We start from the raw sequence: 17,941 nt of genomic DNA on the forward strand, positions 1-17,941 counted from the left end.
TGGCTTAAAGGGCCAGGATAACAGCCATCCAAGTTCTGGATGAGGTCAAGGTAACATCCCTAGACTTTCACGAGGCTGAGGAGCCATCCCAGGACTCGGCTATGCACATGAGCTACCTCAGGACCTTCATGAGGCTGAGGAGTAATGCAAGTCCTGTAAAAGCCTGAGGGGCTTCCCTCCTCCTTGAGACTGAGGCTCTGTCCCTAGTCCCATATGAACCTAAAGGGCCACCTTAAGTCCAGGATGAGGCTGAGCAGAACCCAAGCTGCAGGTCCTAGCTGAGGGCAAAGCCAAGTGACAGTCCTCAACTCGGGCCCAAGCCTTGGACAAGGGATACCTGGGGGCCCAGGGTGATGCTGAGTTAGCAGCATCCAGGGTCCTACCCTAAGCCCAGAAGCAGGCTGAAGGGTCACTTGGGTGGAAGTAGACAGAGGGCCAAGGCCTCTTCAAAGGTGGTCCTGCTCACTAAATCCAGAGGAACAGAAATCTGTGCTGGAGACACTCTTGTTCCTTGGTTTGGGGAGTCAGCCTCCGAGCAACCCTGCTCCAGTGACTCTTGTTACTAAGCCAGAGGGCTCTGCAGGTAGCTCTCCTGTCTGTATTAAGTCTTCCCCTTAATCAGTGGCTGCTCTAGGAATCCTGGGGCAGACAAGTATGGGCCCAGGGCCTAGCACAGTCCCTACTCAGGAACACAAGAGTCTTGGGGAAAGATAGTGTGCATCTCTGAAGATCCCTCTCCTCACAACAGGCTAGAGAAGCTAACAAACACTGAGCCAGGGATGAGAAGTACATTCAAGCCCAAGCTGGTAGCAGCTATTGGGCTGTACAGTGAGGTGATTCAAATCTTAGAGCTGCTACTTTCTAGTTGACTGAACTTGGTCAAGTAATCTTTCTGTTTCCTCACCTGTAAAATGGGGATAACATTAGTACTTTCCTGATGGGGTTATTAGAAACATTAAAAGAGGGACTATCTAAAGACTAGCAGAGTGTCTAGCATACTTTAAATGCTTATAAATGTTAATTTATTTTCATTATTGGAAGTGGTCACCTTAGCCAACAGATTCAGATCCAGCCACTCCCTCTATAACCAACGCTACGAGGCCCTCAGCTGTTCAAAAACACACCAGCTGTGTATGCATTTCTGGAGTGTTTTCCAACTCCAACCATTAATTTTCTGTGGACATCAACTGGGTGTCCAAGTCAACTCAATTCTGATACTAACTACCTGGAGTTAGCACAGACCCCACATGGTAAGGGCTTAATCTCACAAGACTGTCCTCACTTCAAATGCCAGTCACAAGTCACTGGTACTTCTGACTGGCTGGCTATAAATTGGGAGTTCCCATGCTATACATTGGTTCGATAATTTGCTAGAATGGCTAACAGAACCCAGGGAAATATGTATGTTTATAGGTTTATTAAAGGATACAACAGCCAGATGGAACAGATGCATCGGGCAAGGCACAATGTGGGGGGTGTGCATGGGGCTTCCACACCCTCTCTGCGGGCATCACCGTCCCAGCACCTTCAATGTTTTCACCAAGCCAGAAGCTCATCAAATTTCCCTGTTCAGGAGTTTTTGTAGAGCTCAATTTCTAGCCCCACTCCCCTCCCAGGAGGCTGAGGTTGGGGTTGGAAGTTCCAATCCTTTCATCACTTGGTCTTTCTGGTGACCAGCCCTATCCTGATGCTAGGGGTCCCCACTTTAAGTTACCTCATTAGTATAAATGCAGGTTTGATCTAAAGGGGCTTATTATAACAAAGACACTTCTATCACTCAGGAAATTCCAAGGGTTTTAAGACCTTTGTGCCAAGACAGAAACCTGAGGATAAAGACCAAACATATTTATTAAACCACCATATATACATATATATATATACAAAAATTGCTCCAGAAGAGAGAAGAGTTATTGCACACACAGGTCCCACTCAGGCCTCCTCCAACTCCTAGGCAGCTTTCCCTGTTCACTGTGTCCTAGAAATAACTTTCAGCCTGTGTCAGTCACACAGAGGCCCTGTCCAGATGGTGCCCAGGCCTCCAGGCCTGGGTGGTCTGATGCTTGGAAGGCTGACATAGGTCCCCGAGGTGGGGTGGGGGGTGGAGTGCCTGGGTCCCATAGAATGTCCTCATATAGGCTTAGAACTGGGCCAGAGGATCGTCCTTGAGTCCCAGTCTGCTGCAACAGGGTTCTGAGCAGGCCCACAGTGAGAGGGGGCTCTGCCCCAGGCTCAGGGAATGGGGCAGGGGGCTCCAACTCATCTGGGAGGTGTGTCCGCAGTAGAAGCAGGAGCTCAGCTGGAGCTAGATCTGGTGGGCACAGGCGGCAAAGGAGGGGGAGGTGAGCATCAAGCCGCCGGTGCCGGGCAAATTCAGCCAACAGTAGTTTGAAGATCTCACTTCGAAGCAGGGGGCTGGAGGGGCTGAGGGCCAGGCCAGCCTCTAGAGCCCGTTCCCACTGTTCTTTTTGCACCAGCTGCCCCACAGCTTGGAGCACAGCTTTAGGCCGCCCACTGCCCAAGAGCAGGTCTAGCTCCAGTGCTTCAGGCCTACTCCCCTCCTCACCTAGCACTGCCAGAGCTCGGCGATAGAGGGGCAGCCCTGGGCCCCCTGCTCCCCAGCCAGGCCCGCCCTGCTGCTGTGCCAGCTCCACAAAGGGTGGCAGCCATTGTGGCTCCAGCTGACAGAGGCACTGGCACAGGAGTTCAAAGAGGGGCAGTATCTCACTGGGTGGTTCCTTTCCAGCTGCTGGAACCCCCAGTACCTTCTTCCACACATCAGGGGGAGCTTGGGACCTCAGCCTGCCATTCCCGTCTGGCTGGAGCTGCAGGGCCCTGAGGATGGCACCCCAGGCTGCTGTAGGGAGGGCTTGGAAAATGGTGTTGAGCTCGGCCAGCTGGTCTCCCGTCAGTTCAGTCCTCAGCAGCCGTGCCACTTCGTGCTCTGCCAGCTCAGTCCAGCCAGCCTCCTCGTCATCCCCAGCCACCAGCTGGGCTTTGAGCTGCTCTAAACCCCGGTAATCTCGAAGTTCGGCCCTCAGTGTGGTCAACAGTGTTGATGGGGACACGTGGCCCTGGAGGATGGAAGCCAGGGCCTGAGGTGCCCGGAAAGTGCTGTTCTGTCTCAATTCCTCTGGGGTGAGCTGGGTACCCCGCAGGCTCCGCCGCTGGTAGTACTCACAGGCCTCCTCAAACACCAGATCTTCAGCTGAAGGCAGCTCAAGGCCTTGTGGGGCTTCCCAACCTACTCGAAACAGACCCACAGCTGAAAGCAAACGAAGACCCCCCCGGGTCTCCAGCGCTTCCTCATCTTCCATGCCAGGGGCTGGGGGTTCCAGCAGATATACTCGATCTGTACTTAGAACCTTCCTTTCTAGCAGCTGCCCACTGCCCATGTCCAGCAGTTCCAATGTGGAGCCCAGCACACAGGCCAGAGTGCCATGAAATGTGCCCAGAGCTGCAGACCCTGCCAGGCCGGCAGGTGCCTCCTGCAGGGTGCCAACAGCCCGGGTACCACCATGGGGCTGCACCAGGCTCACAGTGCCCCTGAAGTCAAGCCACAGCAGGCCCTGGGGAGTTGGGGCCCAGGTATGTACAGCCAATGGCTGCCTGGGAGACAGCAGCCCAGGAAGGCCTCGGAGCAGGGTCCTGAAGTCCCATGTGTCCCCTCGTCCAGGATTCAGGCTTTTACTGTGGGAGAGGCCAAGACATGGGGCAGCCACCACCACCTTGCCCTTGCTTGGGCTCCAGATGAGCAGAATGTGGCCCACGCCAGGCCAGGTGGTGGCAGTGGGCACCAGGAAGAGGTCCTTGCGGGAGGTCAGCAGCCCGAAAGGGGGGCAGTGGTGCAGCAGGATGTTTGTGCCACCCAGGTTGGTGCTGGCCTCCCCGCTGGGCTCCAGGGTCCGGACGCACACACAGTGACTGAAAGCCACTGCGGGCGACCCTACGCGGCCCTCAGCGCCGTCCTGACGCTCCTCGCACCACACCAGGCGGCCTCGGGGCGCCGCCACGGCCACCACACGGGCTCCACCGCCAGGACACAGCTCTGTGCTCTGCAGCAGCCGCCAGCCGGGCCCCACCCCCGCGCTCCAGACCTCGGCTAGGCCACTCTCCCACACCAGGACTAGCGCCGGTCGCACCGGCCACGGCAGGAAGAAGGCATCCAGCGGTGAGGGCTGGCCTGCTGGCCAGGCACGTTCCAGCTCCGCACCGGGTCCACGCACCGCCACCAGCAGCTGCGGGGCCGGTGCCCCAGGAGGTCGCAGCAGCAGCAGGTGGCGACCGTCCGGGCTGCAGCGAACTCGGACCGCTGGGTCCCCGGCCAGCAACTCCCGGAGCCGGGCCGCGCCGCTGAAGTTGCTCAGGTCCGAGAGCAGGCGCAGAGTCCCCGCACGCTTCATGCTGCCTGCTGCGCCGGAGCACGCCTAGACCCGCCGCCCCGTGGGGCGAGTACCGGCTCTCGGTCCCGGGTTCCCGCGGGAGGTCGAGAGTGGGGTTGAGACTTCCGGCCCGCGTCGACGAGGCGAGCCAAGGCACGGTTAAGAGTCTGCCCCTCCCAGCCCGGGCCTTCACGGAGAGCTCTGGACTTGCGCCTGTTTACGCCCCGCCAGCGCAACACCGCCCACCGGGGGCGGGGCCGCGGGAGCCTCGCGGGGGTGGAGCCGTGGGAGCACCCAATGGTCTGAGCGCCTCGGAACTCGCCAGCCAAGCTCTCGCAACCCGGATGTAGGGCGGCTGCCTCAGGCCACAGGAAGCCGCAGAGTGGCCCAGAGTCTGAGCCAGGAATCCGGTTTCCAGCCCGCTCAGCATCCGACTCCCAAGGCTTCCCTTCCGAACAAAAGAGAAAAACCTCAACTGCATGGAGATGACCATCTGGTGGAAAAAATAATAGCTAGTACTTCCGTAGCACCTATTGTGTGACTCTCCCACCCCCCAAATGAAGCACAGAGAGAGATAAAGTAAATTGACCAACATCACACAGCTATTAAGCAGTAGAGATAGAAGTGGGATTTCAAACACAGGCAATCTGGGTCCAGGGTCAATGCATCAAACCACTTTATCAACAGTTCACCCAACTAACATGTTGCTAGAAAACAAAATTAAAACATACTTTGATGGCACTGAGTCTGTGTGTAATCACTTCAGCACCTACAAATTGACATGCAAGAGGTCCTTTCCACCCCAAACTTCTCAGGTACTGTGGTATTCCTCTGTCCTCTAAGTCTGGTCCCTATTTCATGAGCCTTGCCCCTTCCTTCCTTTCCACACAACTTCACTAAAGAACTGCATCCACTTCTTTTTTTTTAAATTAATTAATTAATTAATGTATTTGTTGGCTGCATTGGGTCCTCGTTGCTGCCTGTGGGCTTTCTCTAGTTGTGGCTAGTGGGGGCTACTCTTCATTGTGGTGGGCAGGCTTCTCATTGCAGTGGCCTCTCTTATTGTGGAGCACGAGATCTAGGAGTGTGGGCTTTAGTACTTGTGGCACGTGGGCTCAACAGTTGTGGCTCATGGGCTCTAAAGCACAGGCTCAGTAGTTGTGGCACACAGGCTTCGTCGCTCCATGGCATGTGGGATCTTCCCCAACCAGGGCTCAAACCCATGTCCCCTGCATTGGCAGGTGGATTCTTAACCACTGCGTCACCAGGGAATTCCCTGCATCCATTTCTGTTTCATCAGCCTCATTCTGTCCTCTGGCCCTCAGCATAGAAACACTCCCTGGTCTGTCCTGTCTTGGAAGTCGCTCTTTCATTCTCATCTCCCCCAAACTTTATGCCTATCACTCCCTCTCCCTTTCCTTTCACAGTCAAGTTTCTTGCAAAGATCTAGCATTTGTTGCCTCTATTTTCCTTCCATTCATTTCTCAAACTACTGCTTATCTGAAGTAGATTTTCCTAAGGTCTGCAAGGCATTTTAATTTCCTTTTCTCTTTGAGACATTTGACAAATTCCTTATCAAAAGTCTCTCCTGTAGTTTCCACAGCATCTTTCTCCTCTAATTTTCCTCTTTTTTATTTTTTAAGATTATTTTGATGTGGACCATTTTTAAAAAATAATTTTTTTTTTTGGGCTATGTTGGGTCTTATCTCCCTGCATTGGGAGCATGGAGTCTTAACTACTGGAGCACCAGGGAAGTCCCTGATGTGGACCATTTTAAAAGTCTTTATTGAATTTGTTACAATATTGCTTCTGTTTTATGTTTTGCCTCTGAGACATATGGGGTCTTAAATCCTGGACCCACCAGGGATGGAACCCCCACCCCCTGCATTGGGAGGCAAAGTCTTAACCACTGGACTGTCAGGGAAATCCCTCCCCTTTTCTCAGATAGTACTATCTTCAGAACTTTTTTGCCATTGGTTCCTGTTTCTCCACCATCCTTTAAATTCTGGTTTTAAATTCCTTTTTAAATTCCATTCTGGGCCCTTTTATCTTTTTCCCCCATATTATTATTATTTTTTAGCTCTCTTCCTAGACCATTCTTCCTTTCCTGTGGCTTGAACCATTACCACTAGGGCAATGGCTCCAAAATATTTATCTACAACCCAGATATCTCTGCTAAGTTCCAATAAAGACTATCCAAATGTCTACTAAATATTTCTGCCTGGATGTCTCAGATATTTTTCTCAACATTTCCTAGATATCATCTTCCTTCTCAAATTTGCTCTGCCTCCAGCTGTTCCTAGTTGCCATGGGATTTTTCTTTCTTTCTTTTTTTTAATTTAATTAATTTATTTTGGCTGTATTCAGTCTTCGTTGCTGCGTGAGGGCTTTCCCTAGTTGTGGTGAGCAGGAGCTACTCTTCATTGCAGTGTGTGGGCTTCTCAGTGTGGTGGCTTCTCTTGTTGCAGAGCATGGGCTCTAGGCACACAGGCTTCAGTAGTTGTGGGACATGGGCTTAGTTGCTCTGCGGCATGCAGTATCTCCCCGGACCAGGGATTGAACTCGTGTCCCCTACAGGCAGATTCTTAACTACTGCACCACCAGAGAAGTCCTGGCATGGGATTTCTTCAACTGTTGTATCCTTACTTAAAAAAAACACTACATTTTAAAAATTGAAGTGTAGTTGATTTACAATATTATACAAAACTACATATTTTTTGAGTATTTTTAGCCATTTTTCTGATGTTTACACACATGCACATTTCTGATGGATATAAAAGCATGTATATATGTATATGCCACTGTATTTTTTAAATTTATATATATATATATATATATTTATTTATTTATTTATTTATTTTATTGGCTGTGTTGGGTCTTTGTTGCTGCACACGGGCCTTCTCTTGTTGCAGTGGGGAGCGGGGCTACCCTTCATTGTGGTGCACGGGCTCCTCACTGTGGTGGCTTCTCCTGTTGCAGAGCACGGCCTCTAGGCATGTGGGCTTCAGCAGTTGTGGCACATGGGCTCAGTAGTTGTGGCTCACAGGCTCTAGAGCGCAGCATCCATAGTTGTGGCGCAAAGGCCTAGTTGCTCCGCAGCATATGGTATCCTCCTGGGGCAGGGATCAAACCTGTGTCCCCTGCATTGGCAGGCAGATTCTTAACCACTGTGCCACCTAGGAGGTCCCCTGGCACTGTATTTTTAATTTTTTCTTCTAGTTTTATTGAGATATAATTGACTTACAGCACTGTATAAGTTTAAGATATACGACACAATGATTTGACTTACACATATCATGAAATAATTACCACAGTGAATTTAGTGAACATACATTGATACAAAATTAAATAGAAAAAAAAATCTTTTTCCTTCTGATGAGAACCTTTAGGATCTACTCTCTTAACAACTTTCATGTATAATATACAGCAGTGTTATTTATATTTATCATGTTGTACATTGTGTTGAATCCTCACTTTTAGAGTAGAGCTTGGCACAAAGAAAGACTTCAGTAGCTGTTTGGTGAAAGAACAAGTAAGCTTGAGTAGGCACATGTTTGTGTGTGTGATATCGCTCAGAAACCTTTTGTTTAAGAGGTGTAGAATAGCTACAGAAATGTGGAAAAAAAAGAAATTTATGAAGAACATTGTGGGGAGGTGGGTCACAGAATCTGCAGAAGACAGGAAGAACAGCCTTGGAAAATGAGCAGGAACCCAAACTCTCTGAAGTCTAGGAAATAGAAGCACAACTGTTTTCCTGCAGGAACCATACAGCCAGGACACCATAGCCCCTGGTGCCGCATGACTTGTCACTGCATTGGTGGACAGCACCTGTTATGAATGAGTTCTGACCATCTTTTCATCTTTGCATCTCTTGATCAAGAGCTGAAGCCCTCGTACCTAGTGGCCAAGCCCAGATCACATGAGCTCACTTAACTTGGTTGCCCAGGGCCTGGTTTTCTACCAAGACTGTACCCAAAGGGAGAGAGGCCCCCAGAAAAGGAGGGGAAGTGTTCAGAGCAGGATAACCTATGACATAGGCCTTTTTTTTATTTTAATAAATTTATTTATTTATTTATTTATTTATTTACCTTATTGGCTGTGTTGGGTCTTTTTTGCTGTACGTGGGCTTTCCTTTTTTTTAGTTGCAGTCAGCAGGGGCTACTCTTTGTTGTGGTGTGCGGGCTCCTCATTGCCGTGGCTTCTCTTGTTGCAGAGCACAGGCTCTAGGCGCGAAGGCTTCAGTAGTTGCAGCACATGGTCTCAACAGCTGTGGCTTACCGGCTCTAAAGCGCAGCCTCAATAGTTGTGGCAAACGGGCTTAGCTGCTCCGCGGCATGTGGGATTTTCCTGGGGCAGGGATCGAACCTGTGTCCTCTGCATTGGCAGGCGGATTCTTAACCACTGCGCCACCTAGGAAGCCCAGACATAGGCATTTTATTATTCCCATTTTACAGATAGGAAACTAAGGCTCAGCGAGCTCACATAATTGTCCAAAGTCAGTAGGTTGCCAGCCTGGGATTCATTTCCATAGTATCCTAGAGGTTGTGCTCTTACCTACTCAGTCTGTGGACTTATCAATGTACCCTCTCCTGAATCTGTATATAATTCACTTTCCCGCCAGTGTACAGTGTATTGTTTCTTCACCTTCACACTTTCTCCCTTCCTTTTTAAAAAATATTTATTTGTTTATTTATTTAGGCTGTGCTGGGTCTTAGTTGCAGCATGCGGGATCTAGTTCCCGGACCACAGATCGAACCCAGGCCCCCTGCATTGACAGTGCAGAGTCTCAGCCACTGGACCACCAGGGAAGTCTCCTCCTTGACTTTTCTCCTCTCCTCTAAGACTTGACTTTGTCTCAATCTTCCCCCAAAAAGCTCTGAAGATTGACAGGGAATTCTCCCTTCTCTGAATTTTCAGGACATTTACAGCTGAGCCTTTCTAAGCTTGGCTTTGATAATTTACTGTCTGGTATTTAAAACATTTAATTTATCTATCTATCTATCTATCATCTGTCTATCACTTTTTAAAATAAATTTATTTATTTATTTATTTTTGGCTGCATTGGGTCTTTGTTGCTGCACACAGGCTTTCTCTAGTGGTGGTGAGCGGGGGTTACTCTTCACTGTGGTGCTCATGGCTTCTCTTGTTGTGGAGCATGGGCTCTAGGCACCTGGACTTCATTAGCTGGGGCACACAGGCTCAATAGTTGTGGCTCATGTGCTCTAGAGCACAGGATCAGTAGTTGTGGCACACGAGCTTAATTGCTCCGCGGCATGTGGGATCTTCCTGGAGCAGGGATCGAACCTGTATCCCCTGCATTGGCAGGCAGATTATTAACCACTGTGACACCAGGGAAGTCCCTGTTTATCACTTTATTACAATACAATCTCAGAATTGTAATTTGTTTTTCTTTTTACTGCTCCTGCTCCCAGATTTGGGTATTCAGTAGGTGCTCAACAAAGGTGTGTTAAAAGGAAATCAGGTATGGAAAGTGTTTTTTCAGTGGGACAGGAGGCTTCTAACTCATGTTCAGGAGCTAATGGGGTTCACCTCAAGATGCCTTCCTATTACCACTTCTCACTTTTTTTTTTTAATCCTATTAGGGTACAACTTTTTACCACTAATCAAATTTTATGCTACTGTGTAAACAGACAAGAAAAATTAAAATTTTCCCAAGCTTTTGGGTTAAGACCTCTTTCCTGATAGATCTGGGTTAAAACTCTTCTTCACCTCTCACTAACTCTAGAACATTAAGCAAGCTGTTTAATCACTCAAAAGCTTTTTTTTCTCTCTTATTTGTGAAGTACCAACTTTATAAAACCATTATAAGAAGACATACATGCACATACTGCCTGGCATGTCTTTTTTTTTTTTTTTTTTTTTTTGGCACACGGGCTTAGTTGCTCCGTGGCATGTGGGATCTTCCTGGAGGTGGGATCGAACCCGTGACCTCTGCATTGGTAGGCGGATTCCCAACCACTGCGCCACCTAGGAAGCCCTGGCATGTCTTTTTTTAATCTTCCATTTTGCATGTGAGAAAATTGAGACTCAGAGAGGTAACTTGCCAAGTTGACACAGCTTTACACGGTGCTTTGTATATACTAGGCACACAATACATATATGTTGAGTGAATGGGTTTGCTTCCAATCTTTCACTTACAGGGTTTCAATAAAGAGGCTTGGAACATATATCTTTCCAAACTTTGCCAGTGTTTCTAGAGGATATATTTATTCCTGGAAGTGGAATTGCCGGTTTCAGAGTCTGCCATATTTAAAGAAACTGCTAATTCAACTTGCATCCAGTGGACTCTTGATACAGGTTTCTTTTGCTAATTTTTTTCTCGTGGTGCATTGCGGGAGTCGTAGTCTTTGTGGTGGTTGCTGGGAACCTTGGTCCGAGCCAGCCTCAAGCAGTCGGCGCAGGCAAACCTTTCACGCGGCAGGCTTTAGGACCCTGCGGGTCACGGCGGGCCGGGGGAAGGGTCGAAGGAGGTCGGGAGCGCGTCCGTGAGCCCGGAGCAGCGGCGAAGTCGGTGGCGTCGGGAGCGAGCTGGTCCGGGAGCGGCGCGGGTGGTGGAGGAGGAGCCAGGGGCTCGGTAAGCGGCGCGGGCCGGGGCCGGTCTCCGAACCTGGCCAACCTCTGTGGGTCCTGCCATACTAGGCCTTGGCCCTGAGGCGGCCCTGGGGGCGGGGCCTGCGCTCGCTTAGGGGACGAAGGGGGTGAAGGGGGGAGAGAGAGGGAGGGTAGCTGCTGAGGCGGGTAGAGGCTGCGTGCGGCGGGGAGGCTGGGCCCAGGGCGGCGGAGCGGAGCGAGAAGCGGCTCTCTCCTCCAGCGGCCGGTCCCTCTAACCCTACGGGGCACATCCCTCCCGCCCTGGGTCCCTCTTAGGCCCTCCTGGCAGCCGAGGAGCTGACCTTTGACCTCGGCACGAAGCTGACCCCGACCCTCAGGCTATCTTTAGAGCCTTTCTCCCAGGTTGTTCCCACCTGAGTGGCCTTCAGCCCAGCCTGGCTGGGGTGAGGGCGTGGGGCGAAACCTCGGAGTAGGGCTCGAGGAAGCCCCGTCTGCCTGAAGTCTTCAGGTGTCCCGGAAGCGCCCCATCCTGTCGCTCTTTACAGTCTCTGACCGCCGGGCTTCAGCCCACCTTTTACACACAATCAGAGAAGCTCCCGTGTGTTCTCTGGGTTACTTGGTGTGCACCTGGGAAATGAACGTGTTGCCAGGCAAGTGTAGGGAAGAAACGAGATAAAAACTGGTTCCCTGGAAAAGAAGAACTATTAGAAGCTGAGGAGTGCTGACTCTCAAGTAGAAACTTGGGCAGGCCCGAATAAATGTGGCTCATCCGACCCTCCCCAGTTCTTCCTCTCCAGAAAAAGTTTTGAACTTAGATTGTTTCTTTGCTATTCTGTACTCTCACTGAGTTTGTAAACCAGGGCAAATAGGGTTTGTGTCCCTGCTCTTAATTTAGCACAAGTTAATTGGAATTATTTTGGGTGGGCCTTCAATTGGTCTTGTGTGCACAGTACTTCCTATGTGAGGGCTTTTCCAGCTATCAGGTCAATCAGTCTAGAGGTAGGTGGATCCTTCTTGTTAGGATTGTGAAGCAGGACTCTCATTCTTTCCTTAATGAATAGGGCAGCCTTTAAGGTATTTTCACTGGATGTTTAGGCATTATAATTCATACACTTGTTTGACATTTTAATAATAATAATAACAAAATCTCTTGAAAACTCAAGGCAGTGTTATAAAAGTTGAACTTTTACATAGAGCCAAGTTCAAGAATCCATAAAATTTGGGGAAAATAACCAAATAAGAAATTGACCCAGGATATATGAGGGCAGACTGTTTATTCAACATACATTTATTGAGCACTGGGGTTATGTATTATGTAACTGGCACTGGGGTTAGAAATGCGAGTATCTTTCCTCATAGAATATCAGAGAGACATATTCACATGAAAATTGTAGTGCTGTGTGTTACATATCCATTTAAAGGAATTCATATGATGTGAAGGAAATATTACCATTGCCTGGAGAGTCAGGGAAATCTTTGTAGGGAGGAGATACTTTAGCTGGGTGTTGGAAGAAGTAGAAGCTTGTACAAGTAAGGAAAGGCATTTCTGTTGGAGACAACAGCATGAGCAAAGGCATGGTGAAAGTGTGAGGAAAAAAAAATAACATGACGCTTAAGTGTCAGAAATTTGTCCCAAACAAGATGTGTGGTGGGGAAATTGCCAGGAGGTGAGACTGAAAAGAGGTGGGGAGCCATTGGAGTTTTTTAATGTTAGGGAGTGACAGAAGTGCAGATTAAACTAATGAGAAATGAGGGAGTGAGACTAATTAGAGTTGTTGCAGTTGACTGAGAGTCTGAATAAAGTGTGGCAGTGGAAATGAAGAGGAGGGGAATGGATTTTAGAAGTATTGGGTTGGCCAAAAAGTTCGTTTGGAACCCAAATGAACTTTTTGGCCAACCCAATTATTATTATTTTTTTATATTTATTATTTTTTGGGGGGTACACCAAGTTCAATCATCTGTTTTTATACACATATCCCCGTATTCCCTCCCTTCCTTGACTCCCCCTCCTCGAGTCCCCCCCACCCTCCCCGCCCCAGTCCTCTAAGGCATCTTCCATCCTCGAGTTGGACTCCCTTTGTTACAACCCAATTATTTTTGAGATAGCTAGCCACAATAGGACTTAGTGACTGTTTGGAGAGAGACAGTGGGCTAAGTTTTCTAATTTGAGAAATTGGGTAAATGGGAATTTAATTGACCACGATATGACTGAGGAAAAGTAGAGCAGATTTTTTTAAGGGTTGGGTGGCTATGGAAAGAGGTATAGGGGAGATAGTCTGGTATGCTGAGATCAAGTTGACTGTGGGATGTGCACATGGAGATGTTTGTAGGCAGCTGAAGGAAGTAAGGAGGCCTGGTGAGCTTGATATCTTGGCAATAGCTCAGAGTGAGGACATATATGAAAAAAACCTGGGAAAATAATGTTTATTTTATTTCTTTATAAGGAAGTATTAGAATATGCACTTTTTCCACTTAATAGTGAGCTTCTCAAGGCAGGGAACATACCTCAATAATTTTGCATCCCTTTTCCCCTTATACTATGCCTGTGTTACTATAAGGTCTCAGTAGATGTTAGTTGTTATGCTAGCAGGAAATCAATTTACTTTGCCACGTTGCAGTTACCTTTTGAGCTTTTCTTAAGAAGATTATGGGAATCTGTCTTATAATTTTCATTTTATATTTAGGTGATATTCATGAGGCTTGTATGGTTCACCAGGAAAGGAAATGAAGAAGATATGAGTGACATTGTGCTCCTTGAGGAAGTTCAGGGCTTGAGCAGGAGATAGACAGTATTAATTTACAAGAGGCTTCTGCTCATTGAGGAGAGGATCTTACACTGAATTCTCATTCTGGGAGATGTCAGAAAAATGTGATTTTCAAGCAGAGTTTCCTGAAATCCTGTCAATTTGAGGTTGGTTCCTCCTTCTGAATGTGCAAGTGCATTCCTGCTTGTGTAAAATCATTTGAAAGGGAACCTGAGATAATCATGTTTATTTAAACCTCTTCATCTGTATTATTAGTTCGTGAAAGTAGGCAATCTCAGTAGATTCTGATGGGACCAGATTGAATTCTCTTCTGTAAAGCTAGCTCACTTCTAGTAGGAACAGACTATAGCTGATATCCAGAGTAGAGATTGGGGAAATCCTGGTTTTGCCACTTGCTGCTTAGTCTAGGGAAAGTCCCTGAGTTAATTCCACTTTCAAGTGCAGGATAAATACCCACTCTGATGTGAGCACTGTTCAGAGCACACACAAAATATGGACCTGCCCCGTAGTGGCTCATGTGCTTATTACTGAATCAGGCTGATTCTATCCTAGCATCTAGAAAATAAGGATACTGCTTTTTTTTTTTTTTTATATTATTTATTTATTTGGGTGTGCCGGGTCTTAGTTGTGGCACGTGGGATCTTGATTGCCATGTGTGGGATCTTTTTAGTTGCGGCATGCAGCATCTTTTTTTTTTTTTTCCAGCTGCGGCATGTGGGATCTAGTTCCCTGACCAGGGATTGAACCCAGGCCTCCTGCATTGGGAGTGCAGAGTCTTAGACACTGGACCATCAGGGAAGTCCCAGGGATGATGCTTGTCAGATTATATCCTGAGTTGACTGACTTTTCTTGGATAAAGTGTGAATGTTGGTATTATGGATATCAGGTTGGAGTTTCCATAGAATTTTCACTGAATCTGGATTTTGAATGTTCTACTAGTCAGCACCTGATTTTTTTTAAGCCACTTTTAAAATGTATTTATTTATTTAGTTTATTGGCTGCATTGGGTCTTCATTGCTGTGCACGGGTTTCTCTAGTTGTGGCGAGTGGGGACTACTCTTTGCTGTGGTGCACAGGCTCTAGGTGTGTGGGCTTCAGTAGTTGTGGCACGTGGGCTCAATAGTTGAGGCTCCTGGGCTCTAGATCGCAGGCTCAGTAGTTGTGGTGCACAGGCTTAGTTGCTCTGAGGCATGTGGGATCTTCCTGGACTAGGGATCGAATCCGTGTCCCCTGCACTGGCAGGTGGATTCTTATTTAAATCACTTAGAACAGTACCAAGTATATAGTGAGTACTCAGTAGTGTTATTTATAATTATATACCACCTTGAGTGGGGGGTTGTGCTCTGAAAGATTTGGACGACTGAATGATGATTCTGTCTCCAGTAATTAAAAAAAAACAGAAATGGGGCTTCCCTGGTGGCGCATTGGTTAAGAATCCACCTGTCAATGCAGGGGACACAGGTTCAGTCCCTGGTCTGGGAAGATTCCACGTACTGCAGAGCAACTAAGCCCATGAGCCACAACTACTGAGCCTGCGTGCCACAACTATTGAAGCCCATGTGCCTAGAGCCTGTGCTCCGCAACAAGAGAAGCCACCACAGTGAGAAGCCCACGCATCACAATGAAGAGTAGCCCCCGCTCACTGCAACTAGAGAAAGCCTGCACGCAGCAACAAAAATGCAATGCAGCCAATAAATAAATAAATGTATATAAAAAACAAACGAACAGAAAAACAGAAATGATAGAACAAAAGGGTGGTGGCCTGTCCTGGAGCTCTCTATGAAGGGAATTTAGAGAGGTGGCTTCAATAAGGCAGGCCTCACTTTATTTTCATTTTGGAAGTATAAAAGACTTGGAGTGACTAGCAGTAAAAACCCATTAAAATGTAAAGAAATTATATGCTGGTTTTAGAGCCAGTCCAGAGGGTGGAATTGGGGGGACCTGTGTCCCATGCTCCTGAGAGAAGGTATGGCAGGGAATCATGTGGAACAGCAGTATGTGAATCCAGCAAGTGAGCTAAATCCTTGGGGCCTTCAGAAAGGAAGAGGCGTGTTAGGAGCTAGTTTGAGAAATGAAGGGTTGGGATTTGGAGGTAGAAATGCCTTGCATTATAGTGCTTGTGTTTACCTTGGGAGTGTCGGTTGCCTTGCAGAAAAACATAGGAAGCAGATAACTTTTGCCTAAAGATTAAAAAAAAAAACCCTCTCATCTAGAGGAACTAGGGAACTTTTTTAGGAGAGTCAGGGAGGAGACTGTTTCTGGCTTTATAAATGTATTGCCTCCTCTTGTGTATTGGGTCAATGGCTCATGGTCAGACAGTGGAGTGGTGATATCTATGACTCAGCTACAACTCCTGTGTAGACAGGATTTTTCATCTCCTTCACTAGGCACTGTGGATTTTTTTTTTTTTTTGGCACTGTGGATTATTATAGTCAGTGTGTTTTGTAGTGATCTTTCACAGATGGGCAAACTGGGGCTAAGATCCTAAGGGAAGGGGGTGCCGTTGGTGAGTTAATATGGGGAAGATGAGCTGGAAGTAGGTGAGGATTGCTCCAGTGCCTTTCTAAAGATGGCAGAAGTTTTAGTCATCCTCTCAAAATCATCTTCTGTCCAGATGCTCCTTTCCTTTGAAGACCTGGTTTAAGGCTTAGATGAGTACTTCTCAAACTTTAGTGAGCATCAGAATTATTTGGGACAGAGTTTTTCAATCTTGGCATTATTGACTTATTGTGCCAGATAATTCTTTGTTGTGGTAACGGTCCTATACACTTTAGGATGTTTAGCAGCATCCCTGGCCTCTACCCAGTAGATGCCAGTATTACCTCCCCTTCCAGTTGTGGCAACCAAAAGTGTCTCCAAGAATTGACAACTGTCCCCAGGGAGGCATAATTACCCTGGTTGAGAACCACTGACTGGGGTGATTATTAGAAAGGTAGACCTCTAATCCTTATCTTGAAAAGTCTGTTTCAGTAATGGGGAGGAGGGCTTAGGAGGCATGCCAGGAGATTCTGAAACATATGATCACAGCTCTGTAGAGGTAAAGCATTTTTTACAATGCTTTTCCGTTCATAATCAAGTTTTGGTGGAGAATTATCCTCAGAACGCTGACTTAGCTCGATTAAAATAGTATCAACTAAATCCTTTAGTGAATATCAGTGTATTTCAGCCTTTTTTTTTCCCATTTACCATATTGAATACAGCTATCAACTTGAGTAGACAAGATTCTTTTCCAGGTTTTCCTTCTAAGTTTTCTACTATTTCATTAATTTGTCTCTTTTCCACTTTATCATTATCAATATTTATATACATATGCATGTATTAGACAGTTATCTTTTACTTCCTACCATGGCATGTCTACTACAGGTAAACTAGTGATGAAATTCAAGATATCTGGACACTCCAAAGTTTGTTCATTAAGGTCAGCAAGCATATACTCTTCCTCCTCACTCACCTGGAACCTCTTTAGTTTCTCGGCAGATGCTCAGCTTTATGTGTAGGTTACTCTACTTCTGCTTATTCCTGTTCAGTATAGTATAGTGGTTAAGGGCTGGACTCAAACATCAGGCTGTCTGGTTTCGAGTCCCTACTTTCACTTATCCTGGCAAGTTTCTTTATTTTTGTTTTTTTAACCATTTTATGCTTTAGTTTTCTTATTGTAAAGCTCCTGGATCATAGGTTTGTTGTGAGGATAAAATGCATGCATATAAAGTGCTTAGAACAGTGCTTGACATGTAGTAAATGCTAAATAAGTGTCAACCCTTTGGTGGTTATTTTATTAAAGATTTATTTATTTATTTATTTATTTTTGGCTGCATCAAGTCTTACTTGCGGTATGCGGGATCTTCGTTGAGGCATGCAGGATCTTTCATTGCAGCGCATGGGCTCTTTGTTGCAGTGCACGGGCTTCTCTGTAGTTGTGGCCTGCGGAGTTTCTCTTCTCTGGTTGTGGTGCTCAGGCTCCAGAGCACATGGGCTCTGTAGTTGTGGTGCACCAACTTAGTTGCCCCACGGCATGTGGGATCTGAGTTCCCTGACCAGAAATCGAACCTGCGTCCCTTGCATTGGAAAGTGGATCCTTTACCACTGGACAACCAGGGAAATCCCTGGTAGATATTTTAGATCAGTGTGCTGTGTGTACAAGTTGAGGTCCCTCCTAGCCTTTGTTCTAGTGTGCTGCATGGGTATTGTTAAATTTTCATATATGTATATATATATGAGCACATA

At 47.3% G+C, this 17,941-nt stretch overlaps 2 protein-coding genes across 4 annotated transcripts in view; one reads left to right on the forward strand and one right to left on the reverse strand.

Annotated features, from left to right (window-relative positions):
* Positions 1–1,884: 1,884 nt before the first annotated feature.
* HPS6 (HPS6 biogenesis of lysosomal organelles complex 2 subunit 3) lies at positions 1,885–4,574 on the reverse strand. Its single transcript, XM_057734086.1, has one exon. The coding sequence runs from the start codon at positions 4,398–4,400 to the stop codon at positions 1,989–1,991; it is 2,412 nt and encodes an 803-aa protein (XP_057590069.1). The 5' UTR covers positions 4,401–4,574; the 3' UTR covers positions 1,885–1,988.
* Positions 4,575–10,806: 6,232 nt separating this feature from the next.
* The window catches only part of ARMH3 (armadillo like helical domain containing 3), a 182,870-nt gene continuing 175,735 nt past the window's right edge, over positions 10,807–17,941 (forward strand). For all 3 annotated transcript variants that reach the window (XM_057735293.1, XM_057735295.1, XM_057735294.1), the window contains exon 1: positions 10,807–10,974. The gene's annotated coding sequence lies outside the window, so the exon portion shown is untranslated. The remainder of the gene's footprint in view (positions 10,975–17,941) is intronic.

This window comes from Hippopotamus amphibius, chromosome 5, assembly GCF_030028045.1.
Source record: "Hippopotamus amphibius kiboko isolate mHipAmp2 chromosome 5, mHipAmp2.hap2, whole genome shotgun sequence".
In the NCBI taxonomy this organism is placed as follows: Eukaryota; Metazoa; Chordata; class Mammalia; order Artiodactyla; family Hippopotamidae; genus Hippopotamus; species Hippopotamus amphibius.